The sequence below is a fragment of the Meleagris gallopavo genome, chromosome 30 (genome assembly GCF_000146605.3).
Source record: "Meleagris gallopavo isolate NT-WF06-2002-E0010 breed Aviagen turkey brand Nicholas breeding stock chromosome 30, Turkey_5.1, whole genome shotgun sequence".
Lineage (NCBI taxonomy): Eukaryota > Metazoa > Chordata > Aves > Galliformes > Phasianidae > Meleagris > Meleagris gallopavo.
Window position 1 is genome coordinate 1,208,720 of NC_015040.2, and position 14,877 is coordinate 1,223,596.

The 14,877-nt window shown below is 55.6% G+C and overlaps 1 protein-coding gene across 7 annotated transcripts in view; it reads left to right on the forward strand.

Moving 5' to 3' along the window:
- CELF5 (CUGBP Elav-like family member 5) overlaps nt 1-14,363 on the forward strand; it is a 34,028-nt gene extending 19,665 nt beyond the window's left edge. For 2 of the 7 annotated variants that reach the window (XM_019610010.2, XM_031557114.1), the window contains 11 exons: nt 1,875-1,923; nt 6,661-6,789; nt 7,213-7,292; nt 8,047-8,193; nt 11,272-11,416; nt 11,739-11,885; nt 12,053-12,115; nt 12,233-12,316; nt 12,848-12,991; nt 13,103-13,267; nt 14,138-14,363. In XM_019610010.2, the coding sequence (XP_019465555.1) occupies nt 1,875-1,923; nt 6,661-6,789; nt 7,213-7,292; nt 8,047-8,193; nt 11,272-11,416; nt 11,739-11,885; nt 12,053-12,115; nt 12,233-12,316; nt 12,848-12,991; nt 13,103-13,230 (1,116 nt within the window). In that variant the 3' untranslated portion in view covers nt 13,231-13,267; nt 14,138-14,363. Of the gene's footprint in view, nt 1-241; nt 441-1,319; nt 1,443-1,874; nt 1,927-6,660; nt 6,790-7,212; nt 7,293-8,046; nt 8,194-11,271; nt 11,417-11,738; nt 11,886-12,052; nt 12,116-12,232; nt 12,317-12,847; nt 12,992-13,102; nt 13,268-14,092 lie in introns of those variants that run through there. The other 5 variants (XM_031557113.1, XM_031557112.1, XM_019610009.1 and 2 more) reach the window with 5 other exon arrangements.
- Nucleotides 14,364-14,877: the final 514 nt, after the last annotated feature.

The following is a 14,877-nucleotide window of genomic DNA, read 5'->3' on the forward strand; positions in this document are numbered from 1 at the left end:
GGGGGGGGGTGATGCTCTTGGCTTCAGCAGCATCCCTTCCTCCCTCCCTGCCCCCCAATGAATTTGCTCCACATAGGAGATGAGATCCGAGCCTGCCCCTCCATCTCTCTCCCCATCTGTTTAGCTTAATCCTGGTTTTGCTTCCTGGGTAGAGACAAAGCTATTTCTCTGTGCTGCGGGAGAGGCAGGGAGGGAGGTGGGCAGCCACTCCTCCTGGCTCTGCACAGATCCCCTCTTCCAGGCACACATCTGGGCTGCTTGCCCTCTCCCAGCCCGGCCCAGCCTTATGACCGGAGGCTGCAGGAGCTGCCACATCTCAGCCAGGAGATCTGGGGCTTTTGGAGCAGAATCTCACTGCCTCCTTCTGAACCCTGCCCCGCATCCCACGGAGCTCACGGGCTGAAGGAGATGCCGGGTCCTCAGCTGCAGCTCTGAGGCTGGTGAGTGCCAGTGCTGCACATGCTGGGGCCACCTGGCAGCACAGCAGGACGTTGGGAGCTCTGTAAACCCATGCAGTTGATGCAGAGCAGGAAAGAGATCCTCAGTTTCTCCCTTTCCCCAGAATGACACAGCAAGTCCTGGCAGACAGGGTTGAAGCCAGCACTGCTGCCTACTGAAGAGGCCTTTCTTTGGGGTGCTGCCAGCCAGCTTCTGCAGCCCCACCTCACTCCTGGAGGCAGAGAGTGCAACCCAGGGATGCTCCCAGCTTTGGCTTCATCCTGCTTGAGATCCACCAGTCTGTGCAAGCCAGGTTGTGGCCCTGGGCTGCCACAGGTTCTCCCCCATGCTCAGCCATCAGCTTGGCCTGCTGGCTGGCCCCTCTGTCCTGTTAGCAGCTGGGTTACCCACAGATTTCCTCCAGCTGCTGTGAATACAGGCTCTGCTTTGGTTTTCTAACCAGCCTGGCTCAGTCACTTTTGCATGCTGGCTTCTAAATACGTTTCATTTTGTGACTTTTAAGGCCTGGTTTTGTTCTCTGTTTTGTTTCCTAAAAGGGAGGGTAGAGCATTGCTTGACCTGCAGTTTGCCTGTGGGTCTGACCTGCAGTATTCCTGGTGGTTTTTGTGCTGTGAATGTCACTGCTTCGAGTCATTGTCAGCCTCTGTGAATGATGCTGTGAGACGTGGAGTGAGATGTGCTGTGTGGACATCTGCCTCGTACAGCAGTGCTCAGAGGCCATTCTGGCTCAGATGGATCCTGCTGGCCTGGGGAGGAAGCTGTGTTTTCTCTTCCCTTTTTGGGCAGCGTAGGACACAGCAGTGCTGTACCATCCAGCTGACAAATGGTTTGCAATCAGCCAGTTAAAGCTGTGGGTTACTTAATCCAGGTACTCCTGGGGAGAGCTGTCTGTCTGTCTGTGTTACCTGGAGAGTGCTCACGTCCTGTGGGCTGAGCTCTGGCTATTGCTGCTGGTTGAATCATTGCTGATGGGTGCAGGAGAGGTAAGCAGCTCATCACAATCGAAGCCAAGGATTTTTTGTCCCTTTCAAACAGTGCAGTAAGGAGACGTTGCTGGAGAGCAGCACTGCCCTTCTTAGAGCCTCCCTGGAGCACAGGGCATGCTCTGCCTGCCGGGGGACTGGGGAGGGGGAAACGCAACCTGCCTGCTTGCTGCACTGCTAGTCACGTTCAGAGGCATTCTGCCTTCTGTCTGGAGGAAGCAGAAGTTTGTGCACGCAGGGTATTTCCAGGAGATCCTGGTTTCCTTTGGAGAACTCCGAAATCCACGTGGTCCCTTCTCCTGGGTTGCCATCGCAGTGCCTCAGTTCCCTTCTGCTGCTCTCCTGCCCTGCACAGGAGGCAGAAAGGGGCACCTGGTGCCATCAGCGCTGTGTGCCACGCTCTGACCCTCTGTGTCTCTTTTCTCATTGCAGATGGCACGTCCGATTCAGGTGAAACCTGCAGACAGCGAGAGCCGTGGAGGTAGTTGTCATCTCTCCTTGTTCCTCCTGTGGTGGCTTTGTGGTTGGGAGATGGAGCAGAGAGGTGCAGAGCCCTGACCTGACCTCCCCCTCCCCCAGTCTGTGTGAATGGCTGTTTGTTTGTGGCACGGATTTAGGGTGGCTGATTCTCGTGCCTGCAGCTCACCTGTGGCTGCTGGGCTGGCTCAGCTCCTCTGCTCTCAGGGCCCAAATGCCAGTGCAGAAAATAGCATGTGGTGGGGAGGCACTTCTGGAGGAGCAGGAGCCCGAGTTTAAGGCTGAGATGGAGGAGCTGGCAGCCTGCAGGGAAGCAGCTCGCTTAGAGCTGCAGCTAATGAGCAGTTCGGAGCTGGAAGCCTGAGAACAGGAGAGTATTTCAGAAATTAATGGGGAGCTTACAGCAGCTCAGACTCTTCCTCTGGGTGGAGAGGGTTTGCAGCTCCCGCCCTGTCCGGATTTATGGATGTTTGCTGCTTTTCCTTGTCTTACTGGTACATCGCTTTTCCCCTTTTTCCATTCCTGCATCTGCCTCTCCATTGCTGCCTCTGAAAGCAGTTTGCTGGTGGGGAGGATTTGTGTGAGGCTATTTGTTCCTGCAGGACAGCGTGTCCTGCGTGCTGTGTTTAGATTCAGAAGACTTTTGTTTGGGATTTTCAGGGGTTGTTTCCAAGCAGTTGATCATTTCCAAGCAATTTTGCCTATTGCCCCAGCAGAAACAAGAGATATACTTTGTGATATTTTTTTTCACAGGCGTGTGTATTTCTGTTTGTGTGATCCTCCTTTAAAAAACAGAAAGTTTATCAAGTCACATCTTTATTTTTTTTCAAGTAGAATCTGTGATTTTGATGTTTTCTTGGGGGATTCACCACCTGGCTTGGACTGAGATCTGCCCATTTGTGTTCCCATTGCATTCCCAGCCATTCCACCTGTTGGAGGTGCTTCATTGGAGAAGAAGCACAGCTTCTCATACAAACACAGCTACCTGTATCCCAAAATGGGTTGGAATTTAACATCTCTGGTGCTTTCAGATGGAGCAAAATAGGTCAATGGTTTCCAGTGTTTTTCATAAGGGACTGAGATACGCAGCGTGGGTCAGACATCTCAGTCCTCTGATGGTGGTTTTGCTTTTCCTACATAAAGGTGGGCTTCATTCCCAAAGGAAAACAGAAAATCCCACAGTGGCTCTTTAATTAATTGTTATCATTGCCTTGTATCGTGGGCAGCATTCACCCCGAGGTGCCTTGGGATGCTTCCTCCCCCAGCAGAGCTCTGCAGAAGCCATCCATCAGCTTTTAACGTGTTCCTATTTCACCATTCTGAGAAGGATGATTTCTCCCTCCTGCAAAATCGGTGCAAGAGTAGCAATTTTTTTGTCTCTCAAGGAAAAGGCACCAAAGAAGAAATCACCCTTTTTGTCAGCACCACTGGTTTCTCATCCAAAAAGGCATTTTCTGCTTCCATTCTGTTTCACTTCAGGGGAAAAAAAAAAAAAGGTATTTTCTGAGCAAGCTTTGCCCTTTCTCCCCCTCTCTGTAGGGATTGCTCTTTTTCCAAGTGGGAATCTCAGCCTCGAGCCCACGCAGCACCCATGAAATCTGAGTGTGAGAGGAGTTCACTCCCTGTCCCTTCTTTCTTCTCCTCTGCTTCACAATATTTATATTGCAAACATTCGTTTTTCTCTGGAAATGCCAGAGCGGTGGTTGTTCTGCAGCTGTGCTGGAGAGGAGGGAGAGCAGAGCAAAAAGAGCTCATGCTGGGGAGCAGAGCAGGCAGGACCTTGCTTTGGAGGCAGGCTTCTGGTGTGGAAGCTCCAAGTGTAGGAGAAGGGCCACGATCTCCAGTGACTGCAGATATCAGGGCATCAGCTCTGCCTCCCAGCAGCAGAGTGGAGCCAGGCTTTGGCTCCCGGATTACTTCTTATTGGAGGCTGCACATCCCCACAGCACTTCTCTCTGGGAAGCCATGAGAATAGCTGGGAGGCTCTGAACACCTTTCTTCCTTCCAGCTTCATTGCAGAGCTCAGAAGCCAGCAGTCCCCACAGGATCCACCACAGACTGGAATTTTCCCAGCAGTGGAAGCAGCATCAGGACAGCACTCTGCGTTTGTCTGACTCAGGTTGTTGTTTCTAAAGGTTCCTCTTGCAGTTCTCCTCCTTGCCAGAGATGTGGCCAAGCACATTTGCAGATCTGGAAAGAGCCATTCCCTGTAGCAGTAACCCCACACTGACAGGAGGTAAGAGGAAGACTTGGGCAGGGCAGAGCTGCTCAGACAAGGGAACATCAGTGGAGCTCTGATCTGCATTGCCCTTGAAAGGAACCTCTGCAGGGGCTCACGCCTCACAAATTAAGCACCCTGAATTAAGTCAGAGCACCATAATTTGTCTCCTGGTGTAAGGGATGTGAATCCTTCTGCCAGAGCAACCCTGGGAAGGTGGTGTGGGGATAGCTGGATGCTGGGGGTTACTGCACCCTGCAGAAGGGATTTGCTAGGAAGAAGATGCTGCCTGCATGGATTCAGAGGACCTGTCATCCCAGTGCAGGCTGTGTCAGCTCTTCCCTCCTCCTGCCTGTGATGTGAGCCCAGGAGGACCAGCAAGAGATGGGCTGAAGGGCCAGAGGAGCTTGTCTGCGTTTCTGTGCTGTGCCAAGTCGACATGACAGCTGGCCCAAGCCCATTAGCACTGTGTTAGAGGCAAGAAAACCCCCCTGCCTACTCAAGGAGGATCCGACCTGCCTATATGTGGGACCCATCCCATCCACAGCTGCCTCCCCCTGCCCGGGTCCTGCTGCTGGGGGCTGCTGGCCCGGTTCCCTCCATCTGCAGGGCCGTGTGCTCCCTCTCTCGTGGCTGCAGCCTTCAGCCCCTGGCTGTTCCCATGGTATCTTCATCCCGACCTGCTCTGCACTCTCCCTCCTCCCATCTGCCTGCCTGCGCCCAGAGCATGTTTCCATGGGAACTCAACAGCCAAGGATCAGAGACAATTTTCCTGCTTGCTGGACAGTATGGGGAAATTGCCAATCAGAAGGTGAAAAACAAGATCTGGAGAGAAACGGAGGACAAATGAGTGGAGGGGGTGTGCTGTTACCAGGAGGGGAGTCCTTTTGGAGCTGTGACCCACAGCCGTGGCTCGAGGACGACAGCTGATTTGGGATCCATCCTTGGGAGTGGTGACAGCAGACATCGGGTGAAGGCTGTGGGGTTTCAGGAGCTGCAGGGATGGCTCACTGCTATGGGCTGCCCCGACAGCTCTGGATTCTTTCCCTGTGTGCCATCTTGGGAGCGGGGCTGCGTGAAATGAAATTAACTGGGGAAAAAAAAGAAAGAAGCCTTTTCTTGCATTGTGAGTGATTTCACCCCATTCTGAGCATTCAGAAGAGATTGAAAACCAATAGGTGTGGGGTTTTTTTTGCCTTTAGAGCTCGAGTCTGTAGGGTAGCACGGTTCTAAGCTGTTCTGCATAGGCAGAGAAGCTGGAAACGTTTTTTTCTTCCAAATTCAAGCAAGAAAAGCTGACGTTCACCAATAAAAACCAGGCTTCCAAAAGGTTCTGTTAGCAACCCCCCCCAAACAACAGAAGACCTGCAGCAAAACTGCAAGGACTGAGGCAAGCCGGCGGCGTCTCGGTGGATCTTTCCCAAATGAGTCATCAGCCCAAAGCGGAACCATTCATCCAAGCCTTGGCTGGGGGCAGATGCTGCCTTAGCGCTGGTGCAGCCGTGTGGCACACGGTCTGTTCTCTCCCTTGCTTTTTCTGCAAGGGAAACGTGGCACGTGCGCGCCGCTTGCCCACGGCAGAGCATCGGGAAGGCGGTGTGCTCGTGTGCCTGGGAGCCGGGGCCGTGTGAGCGTGCCGGGTGTCATCTATTCAACCGCACACACAGCACAGCCCTGCAGCCCGCGCTGTCGCTCCCAGACCTGTTGTTTTTCAGGTCACTGCACTCAAACAGACTGCAGCTTCCTCGCTGTTTGCTGCGACGTGCGTCACGTTGCATTGGTTGTGTTTGAAGCCAGCCCCTCCTATCCTGTCGCAGTAAGGAGTCCTCCCAGCCCTCATCCAACACCCAGCCTTGGGTCACGTCTCCCCACGTGTGTCCGTGGCACTGGGGGAGCGTTCACTCCTGACGTAACCATCCCCAACCATCTTCTTGCAGAAGCAGAGATGGGGCTGGGATGTGGAGCTGTGCTCTTTGAATGGCTGCTCCCGGCGGTTTGGGAGGGTGCTGCTGTGTTTGTGTGGGCTGATGGATGGGGCAGGGAAGGGCACATCCAAGTGGTGGTGCTTGGGGATTCCAGCAGTGGAAATAGCAATGTTGATAGAGGGAAATGGAAGCAGAAAAGGCAGAGGTGCGGCAGTTGATTCACGCTGCCTGTGACGGTCTGCTGTGTGTCCTGAGGTGCCCCTCGGACTTGATGTTTTGCTCAGGAGGGATTTAATTACCCGGGAAGATTTTGTTATCCCCATTTGCATTGGATTATCCAAAGGCGAGAACAATAGTGACAGGCAGGGAATTGCTACCCTTGCTGACCAGGAGAGGGGACACCACAGAACCCTTTCCCTGTGTGTGCAGCTCAGGAGGCTCCATCAGACATAACCCAAGAAGCATTTCAGCCAACAGCAAATCATTTCCATGCCAGGCGTGATTTCAACACGAGGCTGTTTTGTGCATACGTGTCCCTATCCTCCTACTTTAGACTGCGTCCCTCATAGAAGGTTGATGTTTCTGTGTTTGCCCCTAGGGGACAGGAAGCTCTTTGTGGGCATGTTAAATAAGCAGCAGTCTGAGGATGACGTGCTTCGGCTCTTTGAACCATTTGGGGTCATTGATGAATGTACGGTGCTGCGTGGACCTGATGGGAACAGCAAAGGTGTGAACCCCTCTGTGTCGTGCCCTTTCTCCCTGCTCTCCAGGTAGTGCTCGCCTGCCTCGTGGGAACACACGTAGCAGGGAGGGGAAGGCTGGGGAGGATGGGCACAGTTAGGTGGAAGGATGGGGACAGAGAGCAGAGAGGAGCTGTTGGGGTCGTCAGCGAGCCCAGGTCGGGTTGCAGTTGGAAACGTTTGTAGGCACAATTCGGAGCACGTAGAGAATGTAGGGAGGAGGTGATGAGGGGCAGATGTGGAGGTGTGACATCACTGAAAGGACGATGTGAGAACCTTCCTGCTTGTCCAGAATAGAGTGCTTGGGGTGAGCCGGCCCTTCTGTTCTGCTCTCCTTTGCCCTGCGTGAGATGTGACCACACCACAGCGGTCCCATCACTGCGTCTCCTGTGCTCTCTGTCCCTTTCCAGGCTGTGCTTTTGTAAAGTTCTCATCTCACACAGAGGCTCAGGCAGCAATCCACGCACTCCACGGCAGCCAGACAATGCCCGTGAGTATGAGGCCAGGGTACCTCCCCTTTCCTAATTCTCTCCCCCAGAGGGAACTCCCTCACTGTCCACGACCACAGTTTCCAGCTCAGTACAGCTGTGAGGACAGGGGCACGTGCACACATCCATGCTCTTGTCCTTGGGGACCATCCTGTCTCCTGGGCTGGTGTGCGTCTGTTTGCCCAGACTGGTAGTGACGGCACTTTTATCTAGATAAAAGGCTAAAAAAAGGAGAGTCAGGGACCAGGCTGTGAGTCTGTGTGCCTGCTGAGAGCAGAGCAGCAGTCAGGGCTCCAGAGCCTGAGCACGCTCCTGCCCTTCTCTTTAGGTGGTGGAGGGGCCTCTGGGGCATGCTGGGCTAGGTGGGAATGCCCCATGCATGATGTGGGGCTGCGTAACCACAGCTGTGCCCTCTCACTGCAAGCTGTGGTGTTATCTCCTGCAGTCTCACAGCCTGCTGGCTTGGGGCTGCCTGTGGTGAATGCAGCCAGAGGTGTGTGCTGCTGTGTGAGGGGAAGGGTGGGACACGGATGGACGGACGGACGGATGGATGGATGGACGGATGGATGGATGGGGAAGGGCATGGCCCAGGTTCCAGGCAGCTGCTGAGCACTTCCACTCCAATATTTGCTCTTCTGCACCTCTTCCTCTCTGCTGCCTGCTCTGCCCCATCCCACCTTGCCTGACCGCTGACTCTGCCTGCCCCCGGCCTCCTCCCCCCGGCCTCCTCTCTCTGTCTCCTCTCTCTGTGCCTAGGGCGCTTCCTCCAGTCTAGTGGTGAAGTTTGCTGACACAGATAAGGAGAGGACCCTCCGTCGTATGCAGCAAATGGTGGGGCAGCTGGGGATATTCACTCCATCTCTCACCTTGCCGTTCAGCCCATACAGCGCCTATGCGCAGGCTGTGAGTATCACTGGGGGGCTGGGGGGGGAAGGCTGCCCTCCTGGCTGTGGGGCAACTCCATACCTGGGCTGGGAGATCGCTGACAGGTCCCTTTAACTGTGTGCAAGCTTCCTGACGCCTGGGGTTTGTTCCAGTTTCTCAGTTGGCAGCGCAGCCCGTGTGCTTTTTCCTCCTGGAAGGAAGGAGAGAGCTGGGACCTCCTTACAGTGAGGCTGGATTCCTCTGGCACGTAGACTGGTGGAGGTGCCTGGGAACAGGCGGAGCATGAGCCCATGTCTTTCTATCCTGTTCTGTGGGCAGCTCAGAGCCACGATTCGTGGGTGATATTTGCCAGGCATGGTTTGTGAACCGGGTCCGTGGCCTCAGTGTGTGCCTCAGTTTGCTTTTGGAGCAGCAGGAGAGCCCTGGGCACAGCCTCAAGGTTTCCTTTCTCTGCTGAAACTCTCCGGAGGGCACCAAGCTCCCAGTGCTGTCCGTGGCTCCCAGGGCTTCCTCTCTTGGCCAGTGTGACCCGGTGGGGTTTGCAGGACGCTGCAGAGGGTCAGAGGTGTTCCAGTCATCCTTCTTCCTCTCTGACAAGGCTGGCTGCACCTCGGATCTTGTGGAGGGAACCTCGCTGCCTTATGGCAATGGTAGTGGTGGTTGCCATTGGCATTTGAAGTAGATCCCAAACTCAGCAAGTCCCCGACCAGCTCTGGTGGAGCATCTTCAGCTCTTGATGGCCCTCACTTTCAAGTCTCTCTGTTTCCCATGGAAGGAGGCTGGGAAATTGCTCAGGGTGAGAGATGTTTGTGTCCAAGAGCCTGAAGGTAGGAGCTGCTCCCAGAGGTAATTTCCCTAGGGAGCAAAATAAACCTTCACCTCTGGCTTCAGTGGCTCTTTGCTCTGTGTCCCATCTCCGTGACAGAGGAGGAACTGGTTCCCAAGTGTTGGCCATTTTCTCTCCAAGAATCCCCAGAAGCAGCCACTACAGTCAGCACCTGGGTCAGTGAGGATGTGCTTGTTCTGCTGCACCCTCTGCTGTCGTGGAGCTGGTGCTGAGCTGGGCAGGACGGGGCCGTGCTGTGAGCTTGTGGCCCACGGTGTGTGAGCAGGGAGAGCAGGGAGAGCAGGGAGATCTTCCAGGCTTGGTTCGTCAGCGACCTCCGCTCTTCAGAAGCTCCCAGCGGTGACCAGAAGGCAGAACCAAACTTCAGCTGTGCTGCTTGCTGATCTGCTTCTGTTTCTCCTCAGCTGTCTGTAAATGCCTCCTCTCCAACTCCTTACTAACCTTCCTGCTCTGCCTGCAGTGCCTTTCCCCTCGACTCAAGACTTTCTGTCCCGTTTCACTTTCGGCCTCCCTGCAAGGAGAGATCCTCACCAGCTCTCAGGTGCACAAAACATCAGAGGCAGAGGGTTTACACCTCTCCAGCTGCTACCTGGGATGTGGCACTGGGGGCACAGGTGGTGGTGGTGACGTGGCAGAGTCAGGCTGAGCTCTGCTGGGGCTCCCTGGGCACTGCTGCTGCGTTCCCAGTGCTCTGTGCCAGCATTCTGCTCTCCCCATCCCTGCAGCCTTTGCTCCAAAGCTCCTCCTGAGGCACCACAGCATTCAGGGCCTCACTTCTTGATTCTGCTGGATGCTTTTAATTTATGTTAATTACGTTTTCCTTGAAGGAAAAGGTACCTGGGATGAAACGTGAAGTCATCCCGGGCTGTTTAAGTCTACAGTTATCTCAGGAGAGATTAATTAAAAAACAGGCGGCGCATTTCAGCTGGTGCAGCTCGAGAGAAAAGGGCTGCACCCTGACACGGGGGATGAGCAGCCAAAAACCAGCTCATCTGAGGGCTGGGAGCTGAGCTGGGCCCCACACCCCACCTCCACGAAGGGAGGACATCCCTCATTTCAGCTCCATCAACAGGTTGGACCCAGCGATTAATTCAGACTAATTAATTAATTCAGGGGCCTGCAGAGAGGTCTGGGTGCAGAGGAGGGCTGATGGAGCACCGGGTGCCATCAGTGGCTGCGTGTTTCTTGGTGGCTGTGAGCACACAGCTGTGCATCCACCACCACCCTTTGTTCTTACGGCTCATTAAGGTAATTTTATCCAAGTAATGACAACCGTTTGGGAATGCTGGTGTGGCACATTTGCATCTGAATGCGGGTCGTGTTCCAGCCAGAGCCTGCCACCAAACAGGCACTAATGAGAAAAAAGAAAATCGATATTCTAAGTAAGAAACGCATGGGTTCCTGGGGTGTGAAGGCAGAGCTGTGCACGCAGGCTGATGGCCCCGGGGATCCTCAGCACCACTCGGTGCTCTCAGGAGGACACGTTTTGCTGGCTGAGGGATCCGTGCCATGGAGCAGCTCTGCTCCGGGGGATTCGCTGCGGGTGCCCGCAGGCAGGGCGCGTTGTGGGCTCTGCACCTCCTGCTGCTGCCTTGCAGTCGGTTCCATCCCTGCTGCTCTCCACGCGTCGACTCAGACAGCAGTGCTGTGAGGTCAGGCAGTGCCTCTCCTTCTTCTGCAGCTTCAGTGTGGAGGGAATGAAGAGAAAGCACAGAGAGATGCGAACGTTTCCACGTTAGGTTTTGGATGCAGGGCCAAGCAGGCAGGGTTGTGCTGCACAGCAGGCGGTGGGACTCGGCTCACATCAGCGTGAAGAGGATTCACGTTGTTGTTGGCTTTGCCTCGTGCCACCCCAGCTCATCGGTACTTGCAGAGCATCCCGCCTGCTCCTCCCCAGCCCTTCCTGCTCGACAGCAGAAGAGCTTTACGAAGGGATTTAGATGGCTGCATGCGGAGCGCAGGGAAGCGTGGTTGGTGCTGTGCTCCGAGAGCTGCATCTTGTGTCTCGCAGCACCAACTGCTGGCTGCACGGCCTTCCCCTCGTCCTGCTCCCAGCCCCGGCCCTCTCTGCTCCGGAGGAAGGATGGAGCCCCACGAGCAGGGCTGGGTGACACCCCATGGAGCACCCACACACCTTGCAAAGGACAGAGGGGTTGGGCTTCTTCGAGGCAGAGCTTAACACCTTGGGAGGGGAGGGTCTGGCTGCTGGGGGCTGTGCAGACCCTGAGCAGCCCTGCCCTGCCTTGCAGCTGATGCAGCAGCAGACGACCGTCCTGTCCACCTCCCACGGCAGCTACCTGAGCCCCGGCGTCGCCTTCTCGCCGTGCCACATCCAGCAGATCGGGGCAGTCAGTCTGAACGGGCTGCCGGCAGCACCCATTGCACAGACATCAGGTGAGGGCACCGATTCGGCTCCGCTCAGTTCAGGAAGGTGCAGGAAGGAGTGACTGCATCCCCAGGGCTGTACCTGGCAGTGCTGCCGCTCCCTGTCACAATGCACAGCAGCTGATGGGGCTGGGAGCCCATCGGGAGCGGTGCTGTGCCGTGCTGGCTGCTTTGCAGGCCTGGGTTTAAAGTGTCCCCACCTGGAGCTGTGACAGCAGTCACAGCTAGAAGAAATAAGAGCTCCGTGCACAGCAGTCTCACCTGGCAGATAGAACGGGCACCGAGGGCTTTGCAGGGCCTCGCCTCACAGCGTCTCCTCCTCGCTCTGCAGGGCTGCACTCACCGCCTCTCCTGGGAACGACAGCCATGCCGGGGCTGGTGGCACCCATTTCCAATGGGTTTACTGGCGTGGTGCCCTTTCCCAACGGCCATCCGTCCTTGGAAACAGTTTACACCAATGGCTTTGTACCATATTCAGGTATGGCACGCAGGAGGAAACCATCCGGAGGCCTTAAGAGCTGAACTTAGCTCTCTTCTTCTTGATCCCTGCAGCAGAGGCTTTTCCTACCCCCCCTTGCAGACTCAGTGGAGTCTCTGTGCATGCAGTTCCCTTTGCTGTGCTTCTGATGATGTTCTTCTTTGCAGCCCAGAGCCCATCGGTAGCAGAGACCCTGCACCCAGCCTTCACCGGCGTCCAGCAGTACGCAGGTACCGCCTTCCCTTCTCTCCCTCGGGCCTTTCTGTGTTCCACATCCCTGGGTAAATGGTTTGTTCTGTGTTCCACATCCCTGGGTAAGCGGTTTGTTCTGTCTCCTTGGATCACAGCTGTGTATCCAACCACCTCCATCACCCCCATTGCGCAGAGCATCCCGCAGCCGCCGCCCGTCCTGCAGCAGCAGCAGCGTGAAGGTGAGGATGGGAGCTTGTGAGGCTCACGGGGTGAGCAGCTCAGCCCAGAGCTGGGATGTGTGGCAGCCCAGGAGGTTTCCAGCTGTGGCTCATGGGTTGAATGCAGCTACTGCGTGGTTATGGGCAGGGAAGGTGAGAGTTGCAGCTTTCACACGGGTGTCCAGGGCAGAGGTGAGCAATACTGGGAAGCTGTGAGCTGTCACTTTGGCTGGTTTTATTCCAGCATGACAGCACCTGGATGCTCACAGGGAGTTGTGGCCAGAGCCCTGGGTGGGAGCTGGGCAAGCTGCGAAGGGGAATCTGCTCTCCACAACCTCCAGCTCTCTGTATTGTCTTCAGAGGGTCTTGGAGAGCCCTCAGAACCTTTAGATGAGTGACTGAGTCAAATAAGGGGAGGTCGAGGCCAAAGGACGAAGGACACAGTGCTGGGGGTCTCCTCCAGTGCTGTGCTCTTAGTTGAGCCCTTTTCTCTTCCCTTTCCCCTTGGGGCTGTCTGTGCTTTGTCCCTCCACACCGCCCTCGTGCCTGCAGGTCCTGAAGGCTGCAACCTCTTCATCTACCATCTCCCTCAGGAGTTTGGAGACAATGAGTTGATGCAGATGTTCCTTCCCTTTGGCAATATCATCTCCTCCAAGGTGTTCATGGATCGTGCCACCAACCAGAGCAAGTGTTTTGGTGAGTGCTGCTGCCCAAGAGGCCAAAGAAGCACGACATGGCTGGGATGTACATGTGCTGAGCACACCCCTGCAGTGCTGCTGTTACCACTGCCCATGTCTTCTCCTTCAGGTTTTGTAAGCTTCGACAACCCATCCAGTGCACAAACTGCCATCCAGGCCATGAATGGCTTCCAGATTGGCATGAAACGTTTGAAGGTCCAATTGAAACGACCCAAGGATGCCAACCATCCCTATTGACAGCAGCGAGCAAGCAGGAGTCACTTCTGCAGCACAGGTAGAGTCCATCTGCTGCGTCAGTGTGGGGGGCAGCAGGGGGTGGCTGCTCCCTGGGATGGGCACTCAGGGCTGGTGAAGGTGAGTGGGGGTGGGTGTGTGGGACAACCAAGGGGTTGGGGTCTGGAAAACAAAGTCTGTGGCTGCAGCCAAAGTGGGGACTGAGGGCAGAAGCTGAGCTGAGCAGGAGCCAGGTGAGCTGGTGAAGGCTGTCACGTAGTGCACCTGGTAGGTGGGTGTGGGCCACCAACCTGTGCTCTGAACGAGGCTTCAGCCCCCTGCCCCGTCCTGCAAACTTTTTGTCTTCCTCTGAAGGTCTTAAAACCCCAACCATAGGATTGTTGTCATCTCTTGGGCTGTCGGTCCTCCTCTGGTGGCTGCAGCATCAGGAGGTGTTTGTGACCCAGAGGTGATGCTCTGCAGATGCTGCCTGCTGTGAGAGCCGCCTGGCAGAGCTGGTTCCTTCAGACAGGCTGGGAGCAGGGGGCTGCACTTGATCCCTTCTAATTTAGGGTCTTCCTCCACGTTTAAGCAATGTCAGCTCAGAGCTGAAGGCTCACACGGATGTCCCCCCGGTCTCCCACTTCCCTCCCTCCTTCCTTTCTGTTCAGATGAAGGGGAACTGCAGAGGAAGAGTTTCTGCTTCAGGCTGACTTACAGAGAGGCCGGTGAATTTGTCAGCTCCCTTCGCACAACCCTTTCCCCTCCTCTCCTCCCCCCATCCAGCCCTCTGGCCCCAGAAAGAGCCGTTAGGAAGGGAGGACCAGTCCTGCCTGGCAGGAAGGTCCTTTCCTCCTTCCTTCTCCATCTCCTCTCCCTTTTACAGATCCAGTATTACACAGCCCGTTGTTTTTCTTTTCTCTCCTTGAAGTGACTCACAGGACCAAACTTTCCCATTCAGACACTACTTGTCAGAGGGGTTGGAAGCGAAGGGTTTACCTCTGCAGCCGTGTCTTCTCAGCGGGCACTGCAAACAGACCTGAACATTTTGAGAGGATGCCTGGATGGACAGAGAGCGAGGGAGGGCCCATCTCCCCGCTCAGCATCAGCACCAAGCGAGGAGAAGGAGAACTACTTACCTCCAGGGTTAGGGCACAGCCAGCCGCTCCGCTCCGCTCACTCACCACCAACCTTAGCACCAGCCTGGTTAAGGATCGCTCTGTCTTACCCTCCTAAGGGCTTCTGCAGACCAAACTCCTGCAATTCGGTGCCGGTTGGGCTGAAAGCACAGGAAACCTTTCCCTGCAGGACCTGCACTGCCGCCCCACATCTCATTGCTCCTCGTGGTAACGGGACAGCAAAGCAAGAGGAGGAGGAGGAGGAGGAGGAGGAAGAGAGGGAGCGCTGATGGAACGGCCGGGCTGTGCAGAACCCGGAGCTGTGTGCAGGCATTGCTGGTTCCCAGCCCAGGTGGGACATTTCCCATTGGATTCAGCTCTGCAGCACTTCCCCATTGCACATGGATGGCATTGGGCCGCCATCCCTGCGGTTCCTTCTTCCCCACCGCTCCCTCCGAGGGACAGATCTTACATCGCACAGTCTGTACCTGCGTTCACACCTCCACACGCACTGAAGCTCGGAGCTCTGTGTCACAACCCCTGCACGGGGGCG